This window comes from Diabrotica virgifera, chromosome 8 (assembly GCF_917563875.1).
Source record: "Diabrotica virgifera virgifera chromosome 8, PGI_DIABVI_V3a".
In the NCBI taxonomy this organism is placed as follows: domain Eukaryota; kingdom Metazoa; phylum Arthropoda; class Insecta; order Coleoptera; family Chrysomelidae; genus Diabrotica; species Diabrotica virgifera.
The window spans coordinates 217,623,457-217,646,496 of record NC_065450.1 but is presented as its reverse complement, the minus strand read 5'-3'; the positions used below and the strand labels follow the sequence as shown (position 1 = coordinate 217,646,496).

The following is a 23,040-nucleotide window of genomic DNA, read 5'->3' as shown; positions in this document are numbered from 1 at the left end:
CAGACATCCAAAGTGAAAGTTATCCTCCAACACCAAATTGTTCTATATGGTCCACATAATGTTCAGAAAAAAGTCACACCATTTTGAGCGTCGGGTTTGGGGGGGAGAGGGGGGAGGAATCGGTAAATTCGTAGTTTTTACGAATTTCGTCAATATTTCTAAAACTATGCAGTTTAGCATGAACAACCTTCTGTACAAAAATATTCTGCATAAAATTGGAAATAAAAAAGGCCCTATGCATAATCCTTCTAAAATGAACGGTTCCAAAGTTACGGAGATAGTATATTAATTGGTTCAAAAAAAGGCCTAACCCAGACATCCGAAGTAAAAGTTTTCCTTTGACACAAAATTGTTCTATATGGTCCACATATTGTTCAGTAAAAAGTTACACTAATTTGAGCGTCCGGTTTAGGGGGGGGGGGGGAGATGAGGGAGAAGTCGGTAAATTAGTAGTTGTTTTACGTTTTTCGTCAATATTTCTAAAACTATGCTTTAGCGTAAATTATGTTCTATACTCAAATTTTCTACATAAAATTTAAAACAAAAAGGGTCCAATAGTTAAATTGTTATAAAATCAACGGTTCCAGAGTTACGGAGGGTGGAAAGTGGAGGTTTTCGATACTTTTTATATTTTTTGGGCAATTTATAATATTATTACTGATGAAAGAAATTTTTTTGTAAATAAAATTTGCTATTTAAGTGGCCGATAGTATGTTAGTGATAAGCCCTTGAAGAAACGTCAACCTCACCACCCAAAATCATCATCAATATAATAATAATAATATTTATTTAGGAATAACAATAAAGATTTACAAAAAATAAAAAGCATAATGAGTAAAATTGTCCAAATAATATAAAAAGTATCGAAAACCTCCACTTTTCACCCTCCGTAACTCTGGAACCGTTGATTTTATAACAATTATGTATAGGACCTTTTTTGTTTCAAATTTTATGTAGAACATTGTTTACGCTACAGCATAGTTTTAGAACTATTGACGAAAAACGTAAAAATACTACTAATTTACCGACTTCTCTCCCATCTCCCCCCCCCCCAAACCGGACGCTCAAAATGATGTAACTTTTTACTGAACAATATGTGGACCATATAGAACAATTTGGTGTTGGAGGAAAACTTTTACTTTGGATGTCTGGGTTAGGCGTTTTTTTTGACCAATTACACTATACTACCTCCGTAACTTTAGAACCGTTCATTTTAGAAGGATTATGCATAGGACCTTTTTTTATTTCAAATTTAATGTAGAACATTTTTGTATAGAAAGTAGTTGATGCTAAACCGCATAGTTTTAGAAATATTGACGAAAAACGTAAAAAGCTACGAATTTACCGATTTCTCCCCCCTCTCCCACCCAAACCCGACGCTCAAAATGGTGTGACTTTTTTCTGAACATTATGTGGACCATATAGAACAATTTGGTGTTGGAGGATAACTTTCACTTTAGATGTCTGGATTATGCCATTATTTGGATCAATTTTATCATACTATAGGTATCAAGCCAATTGGCGACTGGTCATAGACGTTCTCTGTACCGAACATTAGGATTCAGGAAAAGCATTGAGGAATGCGGGTCTGGATCATTATTATCCTTTTTCTGTTTTGGAGTAGGTATAATAATTAATATATTTACCACAACCAAAAAGTATATAAATCAATTATTTAGTTTGTAGTCGTAATCTATATTCAAACACATCATGTGTGAAATCGCATCAAATCGTAAGTCTCCTAATTCGTTGACGAGATTCGTTAGTTAGTTAGTTTTTGTTGGGAGAACATAGTCTCTTAGTTCAGACACAATATAATACTAAAGAGGGTCACTCCGCGAAAATCCTTGGTTCTCTATATTCCATTTTGGTAACGGCACGCGGCGCATAAAAAATGTTAGTCCTTTGCGCAGATGAATGACAGTTAACAGCATCCTACATTTGCCGTGATTGGTCGTTATCGTGGCGCATTCAAAATTTTGTCTCAGGAGTGGATTGCAAAATTGGAACTGTCAAAATTCAAGAGTGAATTAACTGATTATTTAGCATTAAACTGTGGTTCAGATTTATTATGTGATGTGAGACGAAAAAGAGTGACCTATCCCCCCCTCAAAGTCAGTTTATTACTGAAGCTTTTCGTCAGATACTTGGCCATAAGTAATATTTTGTGAGATACCGTTGGCTGTACTGAAATGGCGCCATCTTTTAGATAATATTCCAATTAGATTTAAGTGACAATTACCTTTTAGTTGTGTCTTTATTTTGTTTTGAGACGTAACAAACGTGGCCTAGATTCAGGAGTATTTTCAATATTTGAAATATAAATTGATATTATTTACTCTTTTAATTCGCGTATCTTTCCAATAACACTGTAGAATGAATACACATAAGCACAATAGCACAACCATGACATTTTCTGTTGTAAAATGTAATAAATACCTGCTGGAACTGTGTTTTATTGTTAAACGTATAATTCAATTGTTTTTGTAAGTGATACTTTGGAAGTCTTATGTCAGGTGACAGTTTCTATAAAACATTTATTTTCTTTATCGTTTGGTTTCTATTTGAAGTGTAAAAACATTCGTTCCGTAGAGAATGTATAAAGAACGCCGCAGTTTTTTTATTTCGAATTACAAGGTGAATATTTCGCTATGTTTTAATTTTAAATTTTTCAGTTTATTATACGGGGTGAAATGGAAACAGTTGGAATGAGTTCTAGTGATTTGTTTTTAAGAGCGTAAGCGCAAAATTGCGGGCCAACGCTTTTTTAAATGCATTGTTGTCGCAAATTTATTGTGGTTTTTCCACTCCACTGCTTTTAAATTTTCAACCCGGGTGCTGACTCTAATTAAATTTCGACTCAAAACAAGTCGCAATCAATATGGCGACGTTGAAATGCGACTGTGCGAGCCTTGTGGAATTTAGTTGAACTAACGAAATGATGTCATAAAATAGCGACTTATCGAAATTAATAGCGACTCCAAAAAAGTGGTTGATTATAATTTCGAGTCGAAATTATTGTGACACGGACATGAATGAATGGCCGAAAGTGAGGTTAGGTTTCGTTTAGGAGATGTGTTTTGTTTGTTTCTTGCAAGGAAAGCTAAAGCAAAAGGTTTTAGTTTAGATAGTATTAAATTAGAAATATATTAATTGAGAATGTTCACAACGTGAATTATCAGTAGTAATTGCACAAGAGCTCTGGAATTATTGAATTTTTCCCGAGTGACACTTTGACAGTTTTAATTTCACGAGCCGAAGGCGAGTGAAATTATGTCAAAGTGTCACGAGAGCAAAAATTCTATATTAATTTCAGAGGTCGAGTGCAATTTGTTGCGATTATTTCATGAATAAAACTGTTCAAAACCAAAATTATATTGTAATTTATTTATGTAAGTACCATTAAACACACAGTTTTTATAAATATTTGACGATTGAAGGTCATCACTTTTATAATTTTTAAAACATTAATTGTCATTAATGTCACTGAATGTCTTTTTTCGTGGCAACGAAGGGCATCTGACGTAATATACTTAACGACGGGAGATTATCAAAAATTATCGATTTAATTCAGATTTCTGTAGCTTTCTATTGGTCAGAATCTCCTATGAATGAAATAATCAACTCAATGAAAGATGTAAGGTAATAATCTGGGAAAATTACTATAAAACAAGGAAAATTATGTACCAGCTATTTTATTGCTGGACGTGCTGGAATCAAATCTTAAGATTTCATATATTAGTAATATATGTATGCAAAGTCCGCAGAAAGTGTGTTATTTGATTTATAAACAAATTAGCGCTCCGAAATCATTTTTTCAATTATTGCTCTGTAGCTCAGAAGATTTTAACGTTAAACCAAAAACACTCATAAAAATTCACTGTAATTTAAGTCGGCACATAGATATTTTTTTTTCGATTTCCTTCGGCGGAAATTTTCTTCAGAAAATTCGGGTTTTCCAAACAAAATCTTTAATTTTCAACTAAAATTTTAGGGAAGTAATTATTTATCAATAATTAAATAACTTGGTGACATAAATCTTTTTTGTTATGAGTGTCTTGAAAATATGAAAATTTGTATGTACAAAGCGGACCGGAATAAAAAGGTAACGGTTCAAAGATTGAAATCCTGTTGTTTATAACTCTGGAACCTGTTATACCTGGAACCATTCAATTCGATTTTTTTTCTTCGAAGAAGCCGTGCCCTTTTCAACAGCTAATTTAATTTAATCTGATATTTTCTGAGGGGTTCCATTTGTTTATATAAGCCAAAAATTGTTTCTTTATAACATTCCTGAGACCGCTCAAATAGTCCAATTTCAATTCTGTAAAGTACGTTGAATAGTACTCTGGGCTAATTAGCAAAATTCATGGAAAAGTTATTTACCAGCAATTTTATTGCTGGAATCGAATTATAAGATCCTATATATTAATAATATAGGTATTCAAAGTCCGCAGATAGTGTGCTACTTTTTTTATAAACAAAATGGCGCCGACAAATCGTATTTTTTTCAATTATTGCTCTATAACTCCGAAGATTTTAAGTTTACAACAAAAACACCCAATTAAAAATTCACCGCAATTAAATTCTGCATAGAGATATGTTTTTCACGATTTGCTCCGACGAAAATGTTCCTCGGAAAATGCGGGTTTTCCTAACAAAAACTATAATTTTCACATAAAGTTTTAGGTAAGTAATTATTAATCAATAATTAAATAACTTAGTGACATCAAAGATTTCTTGGTATAGATTGTAATTCCAGAAGCTGGTGAAAATTAAACGAATATTTTAGCAGCAATTCAATTGTTAATTAACAATTTACGATCGCAATAATAACCAAAATAATCATGATACATTGATCAAACTTATAAAGATTATAAAGATGAGATGCTTGTTTAATATTATATCGACAAAATATAAATTTTTCTTTTTTTTGCATAATCTTTAAATTTTGAAAAAAAAAATAGTTATAATGCGTTGGTCTAATTAGTAAAGTACAAAGAAAGGTTATATACCAGCAATTTTATTGCTTTAATCGAATTATAAGATCCTATATATTATTATTATAGGTATGCAAAGTCCACAGATAGTGTGCTACTTTTTTTATAAACAAAATGGCGCCGACAAATCGTATTTTTTTCAATTATTGCTCTATAACTCCGAAGATTTTAACTTTACACCAAAAATACTCAAATAAAAATTCACCCCAATTTAATTCTACATAGAGGCATGTTTTTCCCGATTTGCTCCGACGAAAATTTTCCTCGGAAAACGTGGGTTTTCCCAACAAAATCTCGAATTTTCAAATAAATTTTTTGGGCCAGTAATTATTTATCAATAATTATATAGCTTGGTGAAATAAAAGCTTTCTTGGTATAGATTATAAATTCAGAAGCCGGTTAAAATGAAACGAATAATTTAGCAACAATTCAATTGTTAATTAACAATTTACAGTCGCAATAACAACCAAAATAATCATGAGACATTGATCAAACTTAGAAAGATTATAAAAGTGTGATGCCTATTTAATATTTTGTCGACAAAATATAAATTTTTCATTTTTTTGCATAATCTTTAAATGTTTTAAAAAAATTTTATAAACAAATTAACATTTCTTAGAAATTGTTTATTATATTCTAATTTTAAAAAATACTTAAAATGCGTATTTCATAGGTCTTGAAAATGAATGCTTTAAAAAAATTTTCCAACCATTTGCAAAATAGTTAGGAAACAGCAAAATAAATATACGATATCTCCATTGTTTATAATTTGTTTTAATTGTTTCAAAGCTTAAAAGTGAGTCTATGGTACAATCTAATTACTCACAAAGAATGTCAAAAATTATTGCAATGGTTATATTTTAATCAAAGATTAAAAATACTTTTTTTTGTAATTTTTAGCGCGAAAGTAGGCTTGATACAGAGCCGGAGATAAAATGTTCACTCGAAGCGACTGACACGCTTAAACTCGCGCGAGTTGTGTATGTGGGCGGGTAGCTACGGTACTGTATTATTCTACTTTCGCGCGTGTAAATTACAAAAAAATATATATATAATCTTTAATTAAAATATTAAGCTGATAATCGATATTGTTTTATAAATAATTAGCTTGTACTTTAAACTCACTTCTACGCTTTAAAAGAATTTAAAAAAATTATTAACACCGTAGTAATCGTATGTTTACTTTGCTGTTTCATAACTTTTTTGCAAATGGTTGCAAAAAAGTTTTAAAGCATTCATTTTCAAGATATTTGAAATGCGCATTTTAGCTATTTTTTAAAATTATAATATAATAAAAACTTTCTGAGAAACGTTAATTTGTTTATAACTATTTATTTTAAACATTTAAAGATTATGCAAAAAAATAAAAAAATAATATTTTGTCGACAAAATGTTAACTAGGCATCTCATCTTTATAAGATTTCAAAGTTTGATCAGTGTATCATAATTATTTTGGTTATTATTGGGACCGTAAATTATTAATTAACAATTGAATTGTTGCTAAAATATTCGTTTAATTTTCACCAGCTTCTGCAATTATAATCTAAACCAAGAAAGCTTTTAAGTCACCAAATTATTTAATTATTGGTAAATAATTACTTATCTAAAACTTAATTTGAAAATTAAAGATTTTGTTGGGAAAACCCGCATTTTCCGAGGAAAATTTTCGTCGAAGCAGATCGGGAAAAACACGTCTCTATGCATAATTTAATCACGGTGAATTTTTATTTGAGTGTTTTTGTTGTAAAGTTAAAATCTTCGGAGTTCTAGAGCAATAATTGAAAAAAACACGATTTTCGGGCGCCATTTTGTTTATAAAAAAAGTAGCACACTATCTGAGGACTTTGCATACCTATATTATTAATATATAGGATCTTATAATTCGATTCCAGCAATAAAATTGCTGGTAAATAACTTTTCCCAAAAATGGCCTACTCTCCGATAATCAGCCCAGACTATAGGTATATGTAGTGCTTTTTTATACGAAAATGATAGTTATTTGGGTGTATCATAATCTTTCTGGTTATTATTTCGACTGAAATTTTTTAATCAACATTTTAATTATTGCTAAACTATTGGTTAGATTGTCGGCTGCGTCCTGATATATAATCTACTATAAAAAATCTTTCATGTCACCAATTTATTTAATTATTGATAAATAATTACTTTCCTAAAATTTTAATTAAAAATTGCAGATTTTTTTTAAATACTCGGATTTTCCGAGTAAAATTTCTGTTGAAGGAAATCGGAAAAAATAACTTTGTGCAGAACTAAATTGCGGTGAATTTTTATTTGAGTGTTTTTGGTTTAAAGGAAAAATCTTAGGAGTTACAGAGCACTAATTGAAAAAAAAAAAAGAAGATTTAGGAGCGCTAATTTGTTTATAAATAAAATAACACACTTTCTGCGGACTTGTCATACCCCATATTACTAATATATGCAATCTTAAGATTCGATTTTAGCAATAAAATAGCTGGTAAATACCTTTTCCCAAAATGACATTTTTCGATAATTTGCCTAGACTATCAACAAACGTTGCGGTGGTTGCATAGCCAATAAATCCAATAAACAGGAGGACCAACCCAAATTCTGAGCAGTGTCAAAATGATAACGTTAATATCCCCAGTTGGAACTAATATCGAAATGAATAAGAATCGCTATAAGTTGCGACTGTCATGGCGGAGTCGAAATTAAATTGCGAAATCGAAATGAATTAGAATCAGGCCCCAGAACGTGCGTCGTCTCCCTGGTCCTTTTTTCCTTCCACTTTTCCTCGCCTCAACTCATATTTTTCATTTCTTACTATGTCACCAAAGTAGCTCATTTTTCTTTCCTTCATAGCGTTCAGTATTTCTTTTTCTTTTTTCATCTTTCTTAATAGTTATATGTTTGTTACGTGTTGTGACCATTGTATTTTCCACATTCTTCGATAGTACCACATCTCAAAGCTGGTGAGTCTTTTTTCAGTTGCATCCGTAATTGTCCACGCTTCAACTCCATATAAAAGGCAGAGAATACATAGCATCTCAATACTCTAGTTCTAATTTCTATTCCCAGTTTTCCATTGCCTAATACTGGTTTCATCTTATTGAAAGCGTTTCTTACGCCAGACAATGAGAGGAAAAACAGGATATTACGTCCGAATTCTATCCTACCGAATGGATTTTAAGCGGATGGGTACGTGGTACGTATTTTCGGCTGCAATGCTATTCAAATGGGGATTCAAGTATTTTTGAAAAATTTAAACGCAGAATGAAAGATTACGTTATTAGCGAGGGCCGAAAGTCCCTGAGAACTTCTATAATGTTTATTTTAATAAGTTACAGGGGTGAAAAACTAAGAGAAGATTTAGTGTGATTTTTAATTTCAAATATCTGATTCAAAATAAACTTTTTATTTATTCTAAGGGACTTTCGGCCCTCGGTAATAATTTAGTCTTTCATTCTGCGTTTAAATTTTTCAAAAATATATATTGGTTTATGCTCAAAACGCAATAACAGATACAATCCATGTTAGAACGGGCCTACGACAGGGAGATGCCCTATCCTGTATTCTATTCAACATCACATTAGAGAAAATAATTAGAGAGTCAAAAGTCAACACCAGAGGAACAATAATAACAAAAAGTGTACAAATATTGGCATTTGCAGATGATGTTGATATCATAGCTAGAAGCAAAAGAGAAATGATAGAAGCATTTAATACTATAGAAAGAGCGGCACAAAACAGTGGCCTAAATATTAATGAAATAAAAACCAAATACATGAAGGCCAGCAAATCGACAGGCCAAAGAAACCTACAGAATCTGACAATAGGAGACTATAACATCGAAAGCGTAAAAATTTTTACATATCTAGGTTGACTAGTTACCGCAGATAACAATGTCAGCGAAGAAGTTAAGAGAAGAATACATATTGCTAATAAAACATATAATTGACTCATTAAACATCTAAGATCTAACAACATCACGAGAAAAACCAAATGCAAAATATACAAAACCCTGATAAAACCGGTTCTTATATATGGATCAGAGACATTACACTGACGAAAAGCGATGAGAACTTATTAGGTACGTTTGAACGAAAAATCCTTAGACACATATATAAGGGGGTGAAAGAAAATGGCGTATTGCGCAGAAGATATAATTTTGAACTATACGCAGCATACAACGAACCCGACGTCATAACATCCATAAAGATCGGACGTCTGCGCTGGATGGGCCATGTTGAACGAATGTTGGAGACCGAAACACCAAAACACATAATGAAGCAAACACCAGTAGGGAGAAGGTCAAAGGGAAGACCCAAACTTAGATACATGAAACAAGTGGAACAAGATCTGAAAACATTTGAGATTACCCACTGGAAGAACAAAGCAAGGAACAGAACACAATGGCGGAAAATCCTAGAACAAGCCAGGACCCAAAAAGAGTTGTCGAGCTACTGATGATGATGATGATATTGGTTTATGCAGGATTCGAAAAAAATGAACACAATGTCCGTGGTAATATTTTCCAAATCTATCTTTGTCTTACAACGCACTCAGCCGAATAGAATATTGTCAGCATATTGTCAGTCAGACACTGACAATCAGTGACAATTTTAAATATTTGACATGGCATCAAGAATATTTTGAGTTGTTGATTAAATACTATTGATATATAGTGTATTTGATAAATAATTGATTTAAGACGTGAACTTAATAAAAAGTTATTTATTGTGTATTATTTGTGGAAGATCCAATCAGAGAATAGATCAGGATAATATATATTCTGTGATCCAAGTATGTATTTTGTTGTTAAAGATGTTCAAAATTGTAAGCGTTCCATAGTAACAATATATTATTAAAAAGTCACTTTAACACTTTTCCTTTTTTCTCGATTGAGTATTAGTTTTTGTTGTACAAATAAATTATTACAATCACTGAATACATAGTTAGTGAAAAAATTATCACATTTATTAACTGAATTAATAATTTGCAATTATACAAATAACAGTTATCCAAGAACATTCAAAAGTTAATGATGACATTTTCAAGTAGAATGACATTCTAGTAGTGTTTACATATCCATACCATTTTACTACACGTAATTTGCCGTGTAAAGACAGAAAAAGTAGGGATAGCCGTAAAATGTTTGCGAATTATGTACCCATGGCCTTAATGAAATTTTGGGAATAACCTCTACTTATCTCCTAATTCAAAGTCTACCCTATGCCGATGTGCGCTTTTATCTTGGGGGGTGGTTCCCACCCCTTCTCGGGGTGAAAAATTTGTTGGTCAAAATAACCACGGAAATGGCTAGAGAACCTAATTCTAAGCAAAAATTGGTCTATAATTTTTTTTGAAAACTCAAAACTTTTTGAGTTATTCGTGGTTGAAAATTTGCCATTTTCATTGAAAAATGTCACCTTTTCGGACGGTTTTTTGCGAATACCTTAAAAATTATGCATCTATTATATAACGAAAAAAATTATATAAAGCATTTTTGTAGCTTATAAAAAATCAAAGAGACTCGTTTCTTCATAAATCTTCTAGTGATAATACAAAAAAAGATATGGTAGGTGAAAAGAGATTATTTTTGGTGCATGCTCAAATCGGTGTGTTCAACTTAAAATAACAGAGAAGTGGTCGTTTTTATGGGTATAATACCACCAATATCTTTTGTAGTGTTTGAAAAGGCCTTTAAAACGAGCACTGTTGAATGTCGATTACATTCAAACTAAACGACATATTGTGCAAACAAAATTGATGACTAATGTGTTTTAAGGAAAAAGAGAAGTGTATTTAATCCTTCATCCACCAGAATTTAAATGCTTCATTTTCCTTCTTCAATTCGTTTTATTATAGTATTATCGTATTATCTCTTTGTTCAAAAAGTTGGACGGGTTTAAAATGCATGGGTTTTTGAAAAAACAAAAAGATCAAATTATAGAACGCATTTTTAAATTTTCTTAAAAATCTTCCTTTTTCTCCATGTAACTCGAAAAAGAGATACAGCAATAAAAGGAGAACAATATTGTTATCTGAAAAAACCCAACATTTTTGTACTGTATCTTTTTTTCGTATCTCTTATCATCTTCGGAGAAAAAAGAAGATTTTTAAGAAATTTCAAAATTAGATCTTATTTTTTTCAAAAACCATTCACTTTAAGCCCGTCTAACTTTTTAACACAGAAATAACACTATAATAAAAGGTATTGTAGAATGAAGACGATGCATTTAAATTCTGGTGGATGAGGGATTAAATAAACCTCACATTTTTCCTTAAAATACATTAGTCATCAATTTTTTGGCACCATATCTCGTTTAGTTTGAATGTAATCGACATTTAACAGTGATTATTTTAACAGAATGAATAGTCACATTTAACAGTGACTATTTCAACAGTGCTCGTTTTAAAGGTCATTTCAAACACTACAAAATATATTGGTGGTATTATACCCATAAAAACGACCATTTCTCTGTTATTATTTCTAGTTGAACACACCGATTTGAGCATGCAGCAAAAAAGAATCTCTTTTCACCTAATATATCCCTTTTTGTATTATTACTAGAAGATTTATGAGGAAACGAATCTCTTTGATTTTTCATAAGCTACAAAAATATTTAATATAGTTTTTTTCGTTAGATGCATAATTTTTAAGGTATTGGCAAAAAAACCGTCCGAAAAGGTGACATTTTTAAATGAAAATGGCAAATTTTTAACCACGAATAACTCAAAAAGTATTGAGTTTAAAAAAAAATTATAAAGCAGTTTTTGCTTAGAATTAGTTTCTCTAGTCATTTCCGTGGTTATTTTGACCAAAAAATTTTCCAACCCCGAGAAGGGGTGGGACCACCCCCAAGATAAAAGCGCACATCGGTATAGGGTGGACTTTTAATTAGCAGGTAAAGAGGCTATTCCCACAATTTTATTAAATTCCATGCAGTAGGATGGAATTCGGAGCCAAATACCCTTACTGACTGCACTATCTGGCAATCTCTATGTCGTATTCCGAGGCTGCGGTCCCATTGTTCATTTAGTTCACATCCCAAATAATTGTATCTGGGTACTATTTCCTAAAGCTTTTTCTTTAACGTAGATTGTTTCTTATTGCGGTTTTCTAAATTGTTTATTTTGATTGCATTAACTTTTTATATGTTGGTATCTATTTGCTACAGTGGCGTTATGGTTATACTACTCTATTTGATAAAGATTATTATTTTTTTAGGAATTAGGCTCCCAACCTCTACCTCAAATAACCGTCGAAGATGACGCACATCTGCCCAGACCCAGATCGGGAACGTGGGGCTCGAAGAACGACAAACACAAGTCCAAAGATTCCGAATCGAGACGGAAGAAAGATAAGGAGTCAAAGAGCGGCAGCGGGTCCAGATCGAGCTCTTCGGAAAGACGTGGCTCCTTGGAGTTGAGCCCGAAGAAGTTCAGGAACAGGTCAAATTCGGATGCGGGGAAGAGAAAGGGCAGTACTTTTATGGCTTCCATGAAGAGCGCCATGGTGGTAAGTCGGTTTTATCAACATTTTACATACATAATCGATGATCCTCTTATACCGTAAGGTGTCGAGTTGTCTTCTTTACTCGTTATTCTTTGCGAGCTTACGCCACTTTTTTCGGTCCCTAGCTAATTCTTCGGCTTCCTGCCACGATTTTCCTCTATTCTGCAATATTTCCATCACACTGGTATTCCACGTTTTCCTTTGTCGACCTCTCCTGTTTTTCTCTATCGGCCTTGCTTCCCACGTCATTTTAACCTGTCCCAGTCAATTTTAATTTCTTTTCAGGAATTTTTTCCTTTAATGATTTTACTTTTAATTCTCTTCTAATATCTTCGCTACGTCTTTTATCAATTCTCCTAGCTCCCACGACTTTTCTTAAATATCTCATTTCCGCGGCTTGCAATCTCTTTTCTTGTTTGTCGTTCAATACCCAATTCTCTGCTCCATATGTAGTGATAGGTACGTTAGTGGAGTCAATGAAGGTTTTCACCTCCGATTTCGTTGAACCTCCATCGATTTTCATGAAAATTGGTACGTATGTAGAGGATACCTCAAGAAACAAAGGTGACATGGTGCCAACTTGCGCTTTTACCCTGGGGGTGGATGCCACCCCTTTTGGGGGGTGGAAATTATTTTATTAAAAATAATACCACTAATCGATAGAGGGATAAATTATAAGTAAAATTTGTTGTATAAAGTTATTCCAATAAATCAATAGTTTTTGAGTTATTAAAGATCAAAAGTTTTAAGTTTTCCTGAAAAAAATCCATGTTTTAAAGCAGTTTTTCATAAATAACTCAAAAACCATAAGTTTCCACAAAAAAGTTGTTGTTACCAAAATCGAAGATAATATAAAAATAAATAAGCTCCTTATTCGAAAAATCCTTTATTACATACACAAAGTGAGTTATATGCAATTGAATGTATATTTTTTTTCCGCGAGTACTCAAATCTTAGTATTCAAGCTTAAATAACAGGAAAACGATGCACTTTGTTAAATAGAGATATTAAACATTTTAATAAAGCACTTAAAGGTAACTATCAAAAAGCTATATAAGAAGTCGATAGCATCAAAATTAAGCAAGTTATGATGGAACTAAGAGGACCCTTTCAGATTTTTTAGGGAAGAATGGAAAATGAAACCTACGTCATTTCCACAAAAATTAAAATTTATAGTAACCCATTTAAAACTTTATTTATTTTAACATGAGTAATAACTTCAACAATTTTGACCGGTTTAGAATGCATATTTTTGAAAAAAAAATACGATTAACAAAAATTAGAATTTTTCAAATTTTCGTGAATTTCATTTTCTTTTGATAATAACTCCAAAAATACTCGATATACTTAAAAAATGGTAGAGAACAAAATTTTAGTTTTAACTTTATTTAAGCTTTTTCTTTTTTTAATATTTTTTTACGACAAAAAATAACCGAGATAGAAACATTTAAATCGTAAATTTTACTGCGAGAACCATGTAACCGGGGCCCTTTCACCTTGTATTTAAAAAAAATAAAGGATTTACAAAATTATGTTTAATACAGTGTTATAGACCTTTTACTTAGATTTGTAATGGTTTTTGGACAATTCTCATATTTCAAAAATTAACGGAATTATTTAAAAAAAAATCCAATAACATTTTCTTTGAAAAAATTTTATAGCGGATATTTTGTATGTATACAGGTTGTGGGAAGTCCAATTAGTCGTTTGTTGTAGGAGATATGAAAAAAGTTTATTTAGGTGAGATTGGGGCATAGATAATATCAGAATTTAAATACATTTCCAAATATACAGGGCCACCCATATTGACAGGGTGAAACAAAATTATCTTTTGTTTAATGGAACAGCCTGTATATTTTTACATTTTTGGATTCTCCTCTATGTTTTATTTCTTAAAATATCAGGTTTTGTGATGTTATATGAAGTAGTTTAAAAGATAATTACGTTTTTTTTTCAAATTTCATAGCAATATTCACCCCCTGTATAATTGTAGTGATTTGACATCAGAAAATCAATTTATGTTCAAGTGATTTTTAATATAATCTATTATTGTTAAAAATTATTAATCTAGCAAAACGTTTAATTTTAGGTAATACAGGGTTGGTCGAAACTGAATGAGTGTTTTCTCAAAGTTTGAGAGTATGAGTTTTCTCAAACGGAGCAGCCTGTAATGCCTGTAATGAGCATTGTAATGAAATGCTCTTGTATGGTTGTATGGCACTTTATTTTTTCCCACCCTGCCAGTGAGAACTGAATTTATTTTTGAAATTCCTAACTTTATATCTTTAATTACTTTATATATTGTAAACGATTAAAAAACAATCAAATTAAATTGAAATGAATAACCAGTGTATATCTTCCACATTTACTTCATATTTAACGTAGCCTGTACCATAACATTGCACAGATTATTATCCCTGTATAGCAACGATATACCATGAATGTGAATTCATACTTGAGAAATGTCCTATATCCAGTCTCACAAAAAAACGGATTCCTCAAACATAATATATATGCAGACAAAATCAGCCAAAGTGATTTGCCATATCTAATGAAAGGTATGTTCCGTTTGTTTGTAGAATTATATTTAATTAGATTTGCTTTAATTACTAAAATAAATAAATTTTCAATTATATTTTATGTATTTGTGGAAAAGGGAACCTAGCATTAGTGGCCACATTTCTATAATGGCCAATTGTTTTCTATTTTTAGTGGCCGTTATTGACAGGTTTTACTGTACCAATAATATTTTATTAAATTATGAAACATTATTTAAATAAAAAATTTATAAACTTGATAAAAGAAAGTTTGCTTAGAATTTACTCCTCTATCTAATTATGGGGTTATTTTTAATAAAATAGTGTTCACCCATGAGAAGGGGTAACATCCACCCCCAGGATAAAAGCGCAAGTTGGTACCGCATCACTTTTGTTTCTTGACGTATGCTCTAACTACTTACCAATTTTCATGAAAATTGATGGGGGTTCAACGAAATCAGGGGTGAAAACCTTCAGTGACTGCCTTTTTGGAAATATAAAAGAATAATTTTTTTCGTGATTGTCAATTTGCTAATTTTCTGATTTTTGGTTGCTATAAGGTTTGAAAAATTAACAAAAATTATAAATCATGCACATAAATGGAAAAAAATATTTATTTTACTTAATTAAACGAGATTGCTTGAGCCAGAATGCTGAAATCTGCATTTTTATCATTAAAGGTGGATTTCACCCCTAAAATGCACAAAGCGCAACTTGGTGCCATATCACTTTTGTTTTTTGAGGTATCCTCTAACTACTTAACAATTTTCATGAAAATCGATGGAGGTTAAAAGAAATCGTGGGTGAAAACATTCAGTGACTACACTTTCAGAAATATAGATGAATAAGGTTTTAGTGATTTTCGACTTGTTAATTTTCGGATTTTTGGTTGCTATAAGGTTTGCAAATAAAAAAAATGTAATTCATGCACATAAATATAAAAAAAATATTTATTTTTCTTAATTAAACGAGATTACTTGCGTTATAATGCCGAAATCTGCATTTTTTACAATTTAAAAAGTAGGGGCGTATTGCACCCCTAAAAGGCAAAAGCGCAAGTTGATGCTATATAATTTTTATTTGTTGAGGTATCCTCTAACTACTTACCGATTTTCATGAAAATCGATGAAGGTTCAACGAAATAGGAAGTGAAAACTTACAGTGACTGCACTTTCAGAAATCTAAAAAATAATTTTTAAAAAAGGGGTGTATTTCAACCCTAAAATGCAAAAAGCGCAAGTTGGCACTATGTCACCTTTGTTCCTTGAGGTATGCTTTAACGACTCACCAATTTTTATGAAAATCGATGGAGGTTCAACGAAATCTGAGGTAATAACTCATATCCACCTTCATTGACTCCACTACGTAAATTGTTTTAAATATTATCATTTTGGTTTTCCTTGTTTTTTCTTTTTTATTTAAGAAGTTTTTATACAGCGAATGATATGTTCTTGTGGCTGCTTTTATCCTATTTCCAATGTCTTCTTGTGCCGCCTTCTTATTTAAAATTATTCCAAGGTATTTAAATGTATCTACCTGTTCTATTTTTTTGCCTTGGATTTCAATATTTAGGTTAACATCTTTCTTGGATATTGCCATTACTTTTGTTTTTTTCCATATTAATTATTAGATTGTAATTTTTTAATTCTGCCTCCCAGATTCTTATGTTCTCCTCCAGAGCTCTTTAAGTTCTTGCCACAATAACAATATCATCTGCAAATACACAGGCTTCGATTTTTATTTGTTGTAGGTCTCTGTATCCTATGGTATATTTTTTTGTTTTTGGCCAGCACTTTTTAATTACTTCGTCTATTACACAGATAACCAGTAGGAGGCTCAATACCCCTCCTTGTCTGACTCCGTTTTATTCGTAAATTTGCTGGAAATAAGATTGCCTGTTCTTACCTGATTTATGGTATTGCAATACAAACTCTGGATTGTGGTTATCAGTTCCATATCCACTTCCTTATTTGTCAAGCTTTGCCATATTCCCTCTCTGCTCACCATGTCAAAAGCTTTTTTCATATCTAGGAATCCCAAATATACCGTTTCATCTTTTAGTATGGCTTTTTCGATGATCTGCTGTAGAGTGAAGATATGGTCCTGGACGCTATGTGCTGGCCGAAACCCACTTTGAATATCTGCTAATCTAGGCTCGACTAAATTCCGGAGCTTCAGTTCTAGGATAATTTCGTAGACTTTTAATGTTGAACAGAGCACAGAGCAACGATATGCCTCTGTAATTTCCACATTCCCTCGAATCTCCCTTTTTGTGTATAGGCGATATTTGATGGATTCGACCGTTACTTGATGGAAGTTCATTTTATCTAACAATAAAACACTGAAAACGTTTGTTTTCTATACTTCCACAAAATTTATTATAACTAAGTGACTACAGCTGTTTCGGCAGAGTGCCTTTCTCAAGTGATATAGTTTACAATGTGTTTAAGTCTTCAACTGAAGAGGTTGAGGAGTGGGGAGCTGTTTGTCTCGAGTTGGTCATTCAGAATTATATCTGTTCAGAATAATATAATGTTCAGAACATCGAACAATATCTTTAATGAGCCATCTACTAAAGATATTTCTAAAAATCATCCACAGCCGAGTTTATTAAAAGTTGGAGTCAGATATTAGTAATACATAGATGGGGTTCCGAAAAGGACTAGGTACTCGAGAAGCTCTCTTCGGTTTGAATGTTCTTACACAAAGATGCCTAGACGTTAATCAAGAAGTACATGCATGTTTTATCGATTTTGAAAAAGCGTTTGACAGAGTACGCCACGACAAACTAAGAGACATTCTTGAAAGAAAAGACATATATAATAAAGATCTGCGAATAATTCTCAATTTATATTGGAATGAGAAAGCTCACATCAAAATAGAAAATGAGACATCACAAGCAATAGAAATACGTAGAGGAGTCCGACAGGGATACATTTTGTCACCACTGTTATTTAATGTATATAGTGAAAGCATCTGCCAGGAAGCCATTTTGCAAGTAAACGAAGAAATCGTAATCAATGGACAGGTTGTAAGTAATATTCGATACGCGGACGACACTACTAGTTGCAAGAACAGTAGAAGAATTACAACGATTACTTACAAACAAATATTGCTTGCAAAAATTATGGCATAAACATCAATATCAAAAAAAACCAAGTATATGGTCTTCAGTAAAAACATGACAACCAGCACATATTAGTATAAACGGCATTCAAATTGAAAAAGTATTAAGTTACAAATACATACTTGGGAACTTTAATAAACGAAACTGGAGACCAAAACAATGAAATAAAAAGACGTATCGAAATTGCCAGGGCCACCTTCATAAAGATGAGAAAATTCTTCTGCAACAGAGATATAAGCATCCCTCTACGATTAAGAATGCTAAGAGGCTCGCTACATCCCTTTAATAATCCACTCTGACCATGTGGGTAGTTGGGGTGTCCCTTTGGAACAAGTACTTTGTTGCAGAGTACTGTGCACCGGTATGGCTCAACAGTCCACACTGACAGCTGACAGCTGTCAATTTATTTTATAACCACTGAATACTATGTTTAATCAGGTTTAATCCATTAAAATCACTGATTAGGTAATGTTTTAATGTTTATTTCGGAATATTTATATCAGGGAACAATAAATAATGACAATAATAATAATAATGGAACAAAAAGAAATATAATAACAACAGAAAAGTGGCGCTGGCACAGTTTAATAAATCCCTAGATTTCAAAAATAAATCCCTCCACAGCTCCAAAAGCTTAAAAAATCCCTAGATTCGGGGAAAATCCCTAGAAATGGCAAGCCTGGGTTGCGCCGATATGGAAACGCGTTCGATACTGTGCTGTTGATATGCCGAACGCCGAGCTGTAGGCATCATATCATTACAACGTATGTTTAGAAATACAGTGTTGCCAGTCTCCGAGTTATAACTAAATTCCTACAATTTACTTACTACACCTCGTATTGAACAAAAATATTTATTTCTTGAGATTTTCCATTATGCAACATTGTGTAACAGAAACACTAGCCTATACCGTTTGTTTTTAAACCGCTTCGAAACAACTAGAAACTTAATGGAATTAATAATTAATATTTTTTGCTTTAATTGATTTTGAATGAAGTTCAAATAGACGGAGAGCTAGAGCCGAAAAATCATCGTCATAAGTAATATGGAGTTTTTCCTGTGAAATGTGTCCATAATATATTGACAATTATGACCCCTTTCAGGCTGACACCTCAGTGGATACAGGAAGTAGCACTAAGGGATGAAAGGGGAATGTTAGTGCAGTCATTAGAGGTTTCCTCCTATTTTGTTAAACCTCCATAGATTTGCATGAAAATTGGTGACTAGTTAGAGCATACCTCAAGAAACAAAACTGATTTGGTGCCACTTGCACTTTTACCCTGGTGGTGAATACCACCCCTTCCCGCGGGTGAAAACTATTTTATTAAAAATAACCCCACAGATCGATAGAGGGACAAATTTTAAGTAAAATTTGCTATATCATGTTATTAAAATAAATCAATACTTTTTGAGTTATTAAAGATCAAAGATTTGTCTATTTAGAGCATATGCGTGAAGTTACGGATGATAAAAAGAACATGTTAATTAATTGTATGTTAGTAAAATATTATTTTTATGTTATTTCGATATTTAATTGAATTTTTTTTTTTTTTCATTATTAACTGAATGTGTCCAGAAACTGGGGGTGTCCAATAATGCGTACATTTGACATATTTGAATACACTTTTGCTAAATTTATAATATCGAAATAATATAAAAATAATATTTTAGTAACATACAATTAATTAATATTTTCTTTTTATCATCCGTAACTTCACGCATGGGCTCTGAAACAGACAAATCTTTGATCTTTAATAACTCAAAAAGTATTGATTTATTTTAATAACATGATATAACAAATTTTACTTAAAATTTGTCCCTCTATCGATTTGTGGAGTTATTTTTAATAAAATCGTTTTCACCCCCGAGAAGGGGTAGTTTCCACCTCTATCGATTTGTGGAGTTATTTTTAATAAAATCGTTTTCACCCCCGAGAAGGGGTAGTATCCACCCCCAGGGTAAAAGTGCAAGTTGGCACCAAATTATTTTTATTTTCTGAGGTATGTTCTAACTAGTCACCAATTTTCATGCAAATCGATGGAGGTTTAACAAAATAGAAGGTGAAAACCTTTAAAGACTACACTAACTTTCCCCTTCATCCCTTATTGCTACGTCCTGTATCCACTGAGGTGTCAGCCTGAAAGGGGTCATAATTATCAATATACAATAGACACATTTCACATGCCAAACTCCATATATTACTTATGACGATGATTTTTCGGCTTTAGCTCTTAGACTAAAATATAACATCGTCCGTCAAAATTAGCCTTGCGTATAATTTTAATGCGTTTCTACATATTTTTACTGCTGTAAGTAAAGATTTGTTTGTATTCCCGATATCCAGATTTGCTATAAACTCTATTAAATGTACGCAAGTGTAAAGATTATTTGTAGCCGATTCTATAAACTGATCAGTAATAACAGAGTAATAACATAGTTAATTGCCTACCTGTTGGTGGATTAGTTTTGAAGTCAGTTAACATGTTGAGTGTTTGGTTGTCGAAAGTAGTTATGGAGATATTGTATTTGAGTGTTGTTTCTGGAGTTTGCTAAAATTGTGAAATCAAAAAGGTACGGATAGCCATGTAGTTTATACATTTTTTGTTGTTTTAATGTTTCTTAAATTTTCAACTATTCTATATTTTTCTACAAATGTCATCATCATCGTCATCATAAATGGCGTTTATCTCAGTCCCCTTAAGATTGTGACCTGATTTGTATATTCTCTATCGATTCGGAGGACTGCTGATTGATTCCAATACAGGTTAGCTATTATTTTCAGGTCTCTTCCGTCATTCCCTGACCTGTTCAGCACTTCCATTATTTGTTCATGCCTGGCTCTATCGAAAGCCTTCTTGTAGTCAATCAGGCATGCCAAAACATCACAGCTGACATCTCTACATTTCTGAAACAACACCTGCACGCTAAATAAAGCCCCCCTCGTACCAACGGCGTTCACAAATCCAAACTGATTGGGCGCAATTTGTGCTTCGCATCTTCGTTAAATTCTATTGTGGATGACTTTTAAAAATAGCTTCAGCAGATGGCTCGTTAGGCTTATGGTCTCATAGTCTTCACAAACTTTTGGTCCGGGTTTTTTTGAGCAACAGTACGAACTCAAATTTGAGCCACTCTGCTAGTATTTTTCCTGCCTTGTATATCTCATATAAGGTTTGTTCCAACTCGATACAAAACCGTTCTTGAACGGTTACGAGTATGCGCAGTAACGAAAAATGTGTTACTGCTCATAATCGTACGTTATTGCGCATGCGCATTACGATTCATAAACGGTTTTGTATAGAGTTGGAACAAACCTTAAATATTTCAGCTATTATTTTTATTTGTTCTGCATCTAATAGCTTCAGCAGTTTTGCAGGAATTTCATCAAATTCGGGTGCTTTTCCACCCTTTAGTCCATTCTTTCACGGGTTTTGCTCTAAATTTTAAAGAACCGCTTGGATTGACATGAAATTTGGCATGCGTCATGTCAAAGAAAAAAGTGATATTGTGCCGATGTGTGCTTTTGCCCTGGGGTGACTTTCACCCCCTCTTGGGGGTGAAAAAATATATGTCCAAAATAAGTCCGGAAATGGGTAAACTGACTAATTTTAAGTAACTTTTGTTCTATAGAGCTTTTTCGCCAAGTCAACACTTTTCGAGTTATTTGCGAGTGAATATGTTCATTTTTCAACAAAATAACCACATTTTTAGATGGTTTTTCGCAAATAACTCAAAAAGTAAGTATTTTGTCGAAAAAAACGTTCTTAGCCAAAATATAGCTTATAAAAAAGTTAAAAAAATGGTGTACGCGTTAGGTCTCTGGATCTCGTAGAACCAGAGTTATAGCCAATGAAAAATAGATTCATATTCACCAAATTTCAAATAGAATATTTCGACGTGGAATATCCAAAAAATTAAGCACGTTTTTGGGAAAACTTATTATAACTTTTTTAAAGTGTTTTAAAAAATCTTTATTTCTGTTTTTAGAAAAAGTTTCTAGCATTAAATTTAAGCAAGTTACGCTCAAAATAAAGTTGGTCCCTTTTGTTTTTGCAAAAAAAATCGGGAAGACCAACCCCTAATTAGCAACTTAAATGAAATTAATCGTTACCGCTCCACAAATTATTTTACTTATGTTGTGTTTATATGATCTGTAAGTTTCATCGATTCAAAGTGCTTATTTTTAAAAAAATTTGGTTTCAAAGTAAAATTTTTAAAAATTTAAATTTTGAAAAATATGCTTTTTTTCAAAGTAACTTAAAAATTGTTAGAGATACCAAAAATCTCGTACAACAAAAAAAGTCAGATTTGTCTTTTTGAATATCATGTATTTTTTTGTTTTTCTGTTAGACAAAAATTGATTAAGATTTGGTGTTTCTAAATTTGCATACATTCGTGATCAATGACTCGTTCAACCCCTTTTAACTACAGCCCTTTCAATAATAAGGACTTTGAACCGATGAAACTTACAGATCATATAAAGAATATATACACGAGTCAAGAAACTTGTGAGGTCGTAACGATTAAGTTCATTTAAGATACTAATTAGGGGGTGATTTTCTCGATTTTTTTACCAAAACCAAAAGGGACTAACTTTATTTTGAGCGTAACTTGTTTAATTTTGATGCTAGAAATTTTTTTTTAAACAAAAATGAAGATATTTTTAAATACTTTAAATAAGTTTTAATGAGTTTTCCTCGAAATGTGCTTCATTTTTGGTTATTTCAGGTTAAAGTATTCCATTTAGAATTTGACGAATATGAACCTATTTTTCATTAGCTATAACTCTGCTTCTACTTGTTGTAGAGACGTGATGTATACATCATTTTTTTTAAAATTTTACAGGCTATATTTTTTCTTAGAATGTTTTTTTCGACA

General features: G+C 32.0%; 1 protein-coding gene across 2 annotated transcripts in view; it reads left to right on the top strand.

Annotated features, from left to right (window-relative positions):
* LOC114327576 (5'-AMP-activated protein kinase subunit gamma-2) overlaps positions 1 to 23,040 on the top strand; it is a 537,287-nt gene that overhangs the window by 156,063 nt on the left and 358,184 nt on the right. For both annotated transcript variants that reach the window (XM_050657995.1, XM_050657994.1), the window contains one exon: positions 12,211 to 12,501. In XM_050657995.1, the coding sequence (XP_050513952.1) occupies positions 12,211 to 12,501 (291 nt within the window). The remainder of the gene's footprint in view (positions 1 to 12,210; positions 12,502 to 23,040) is intronic.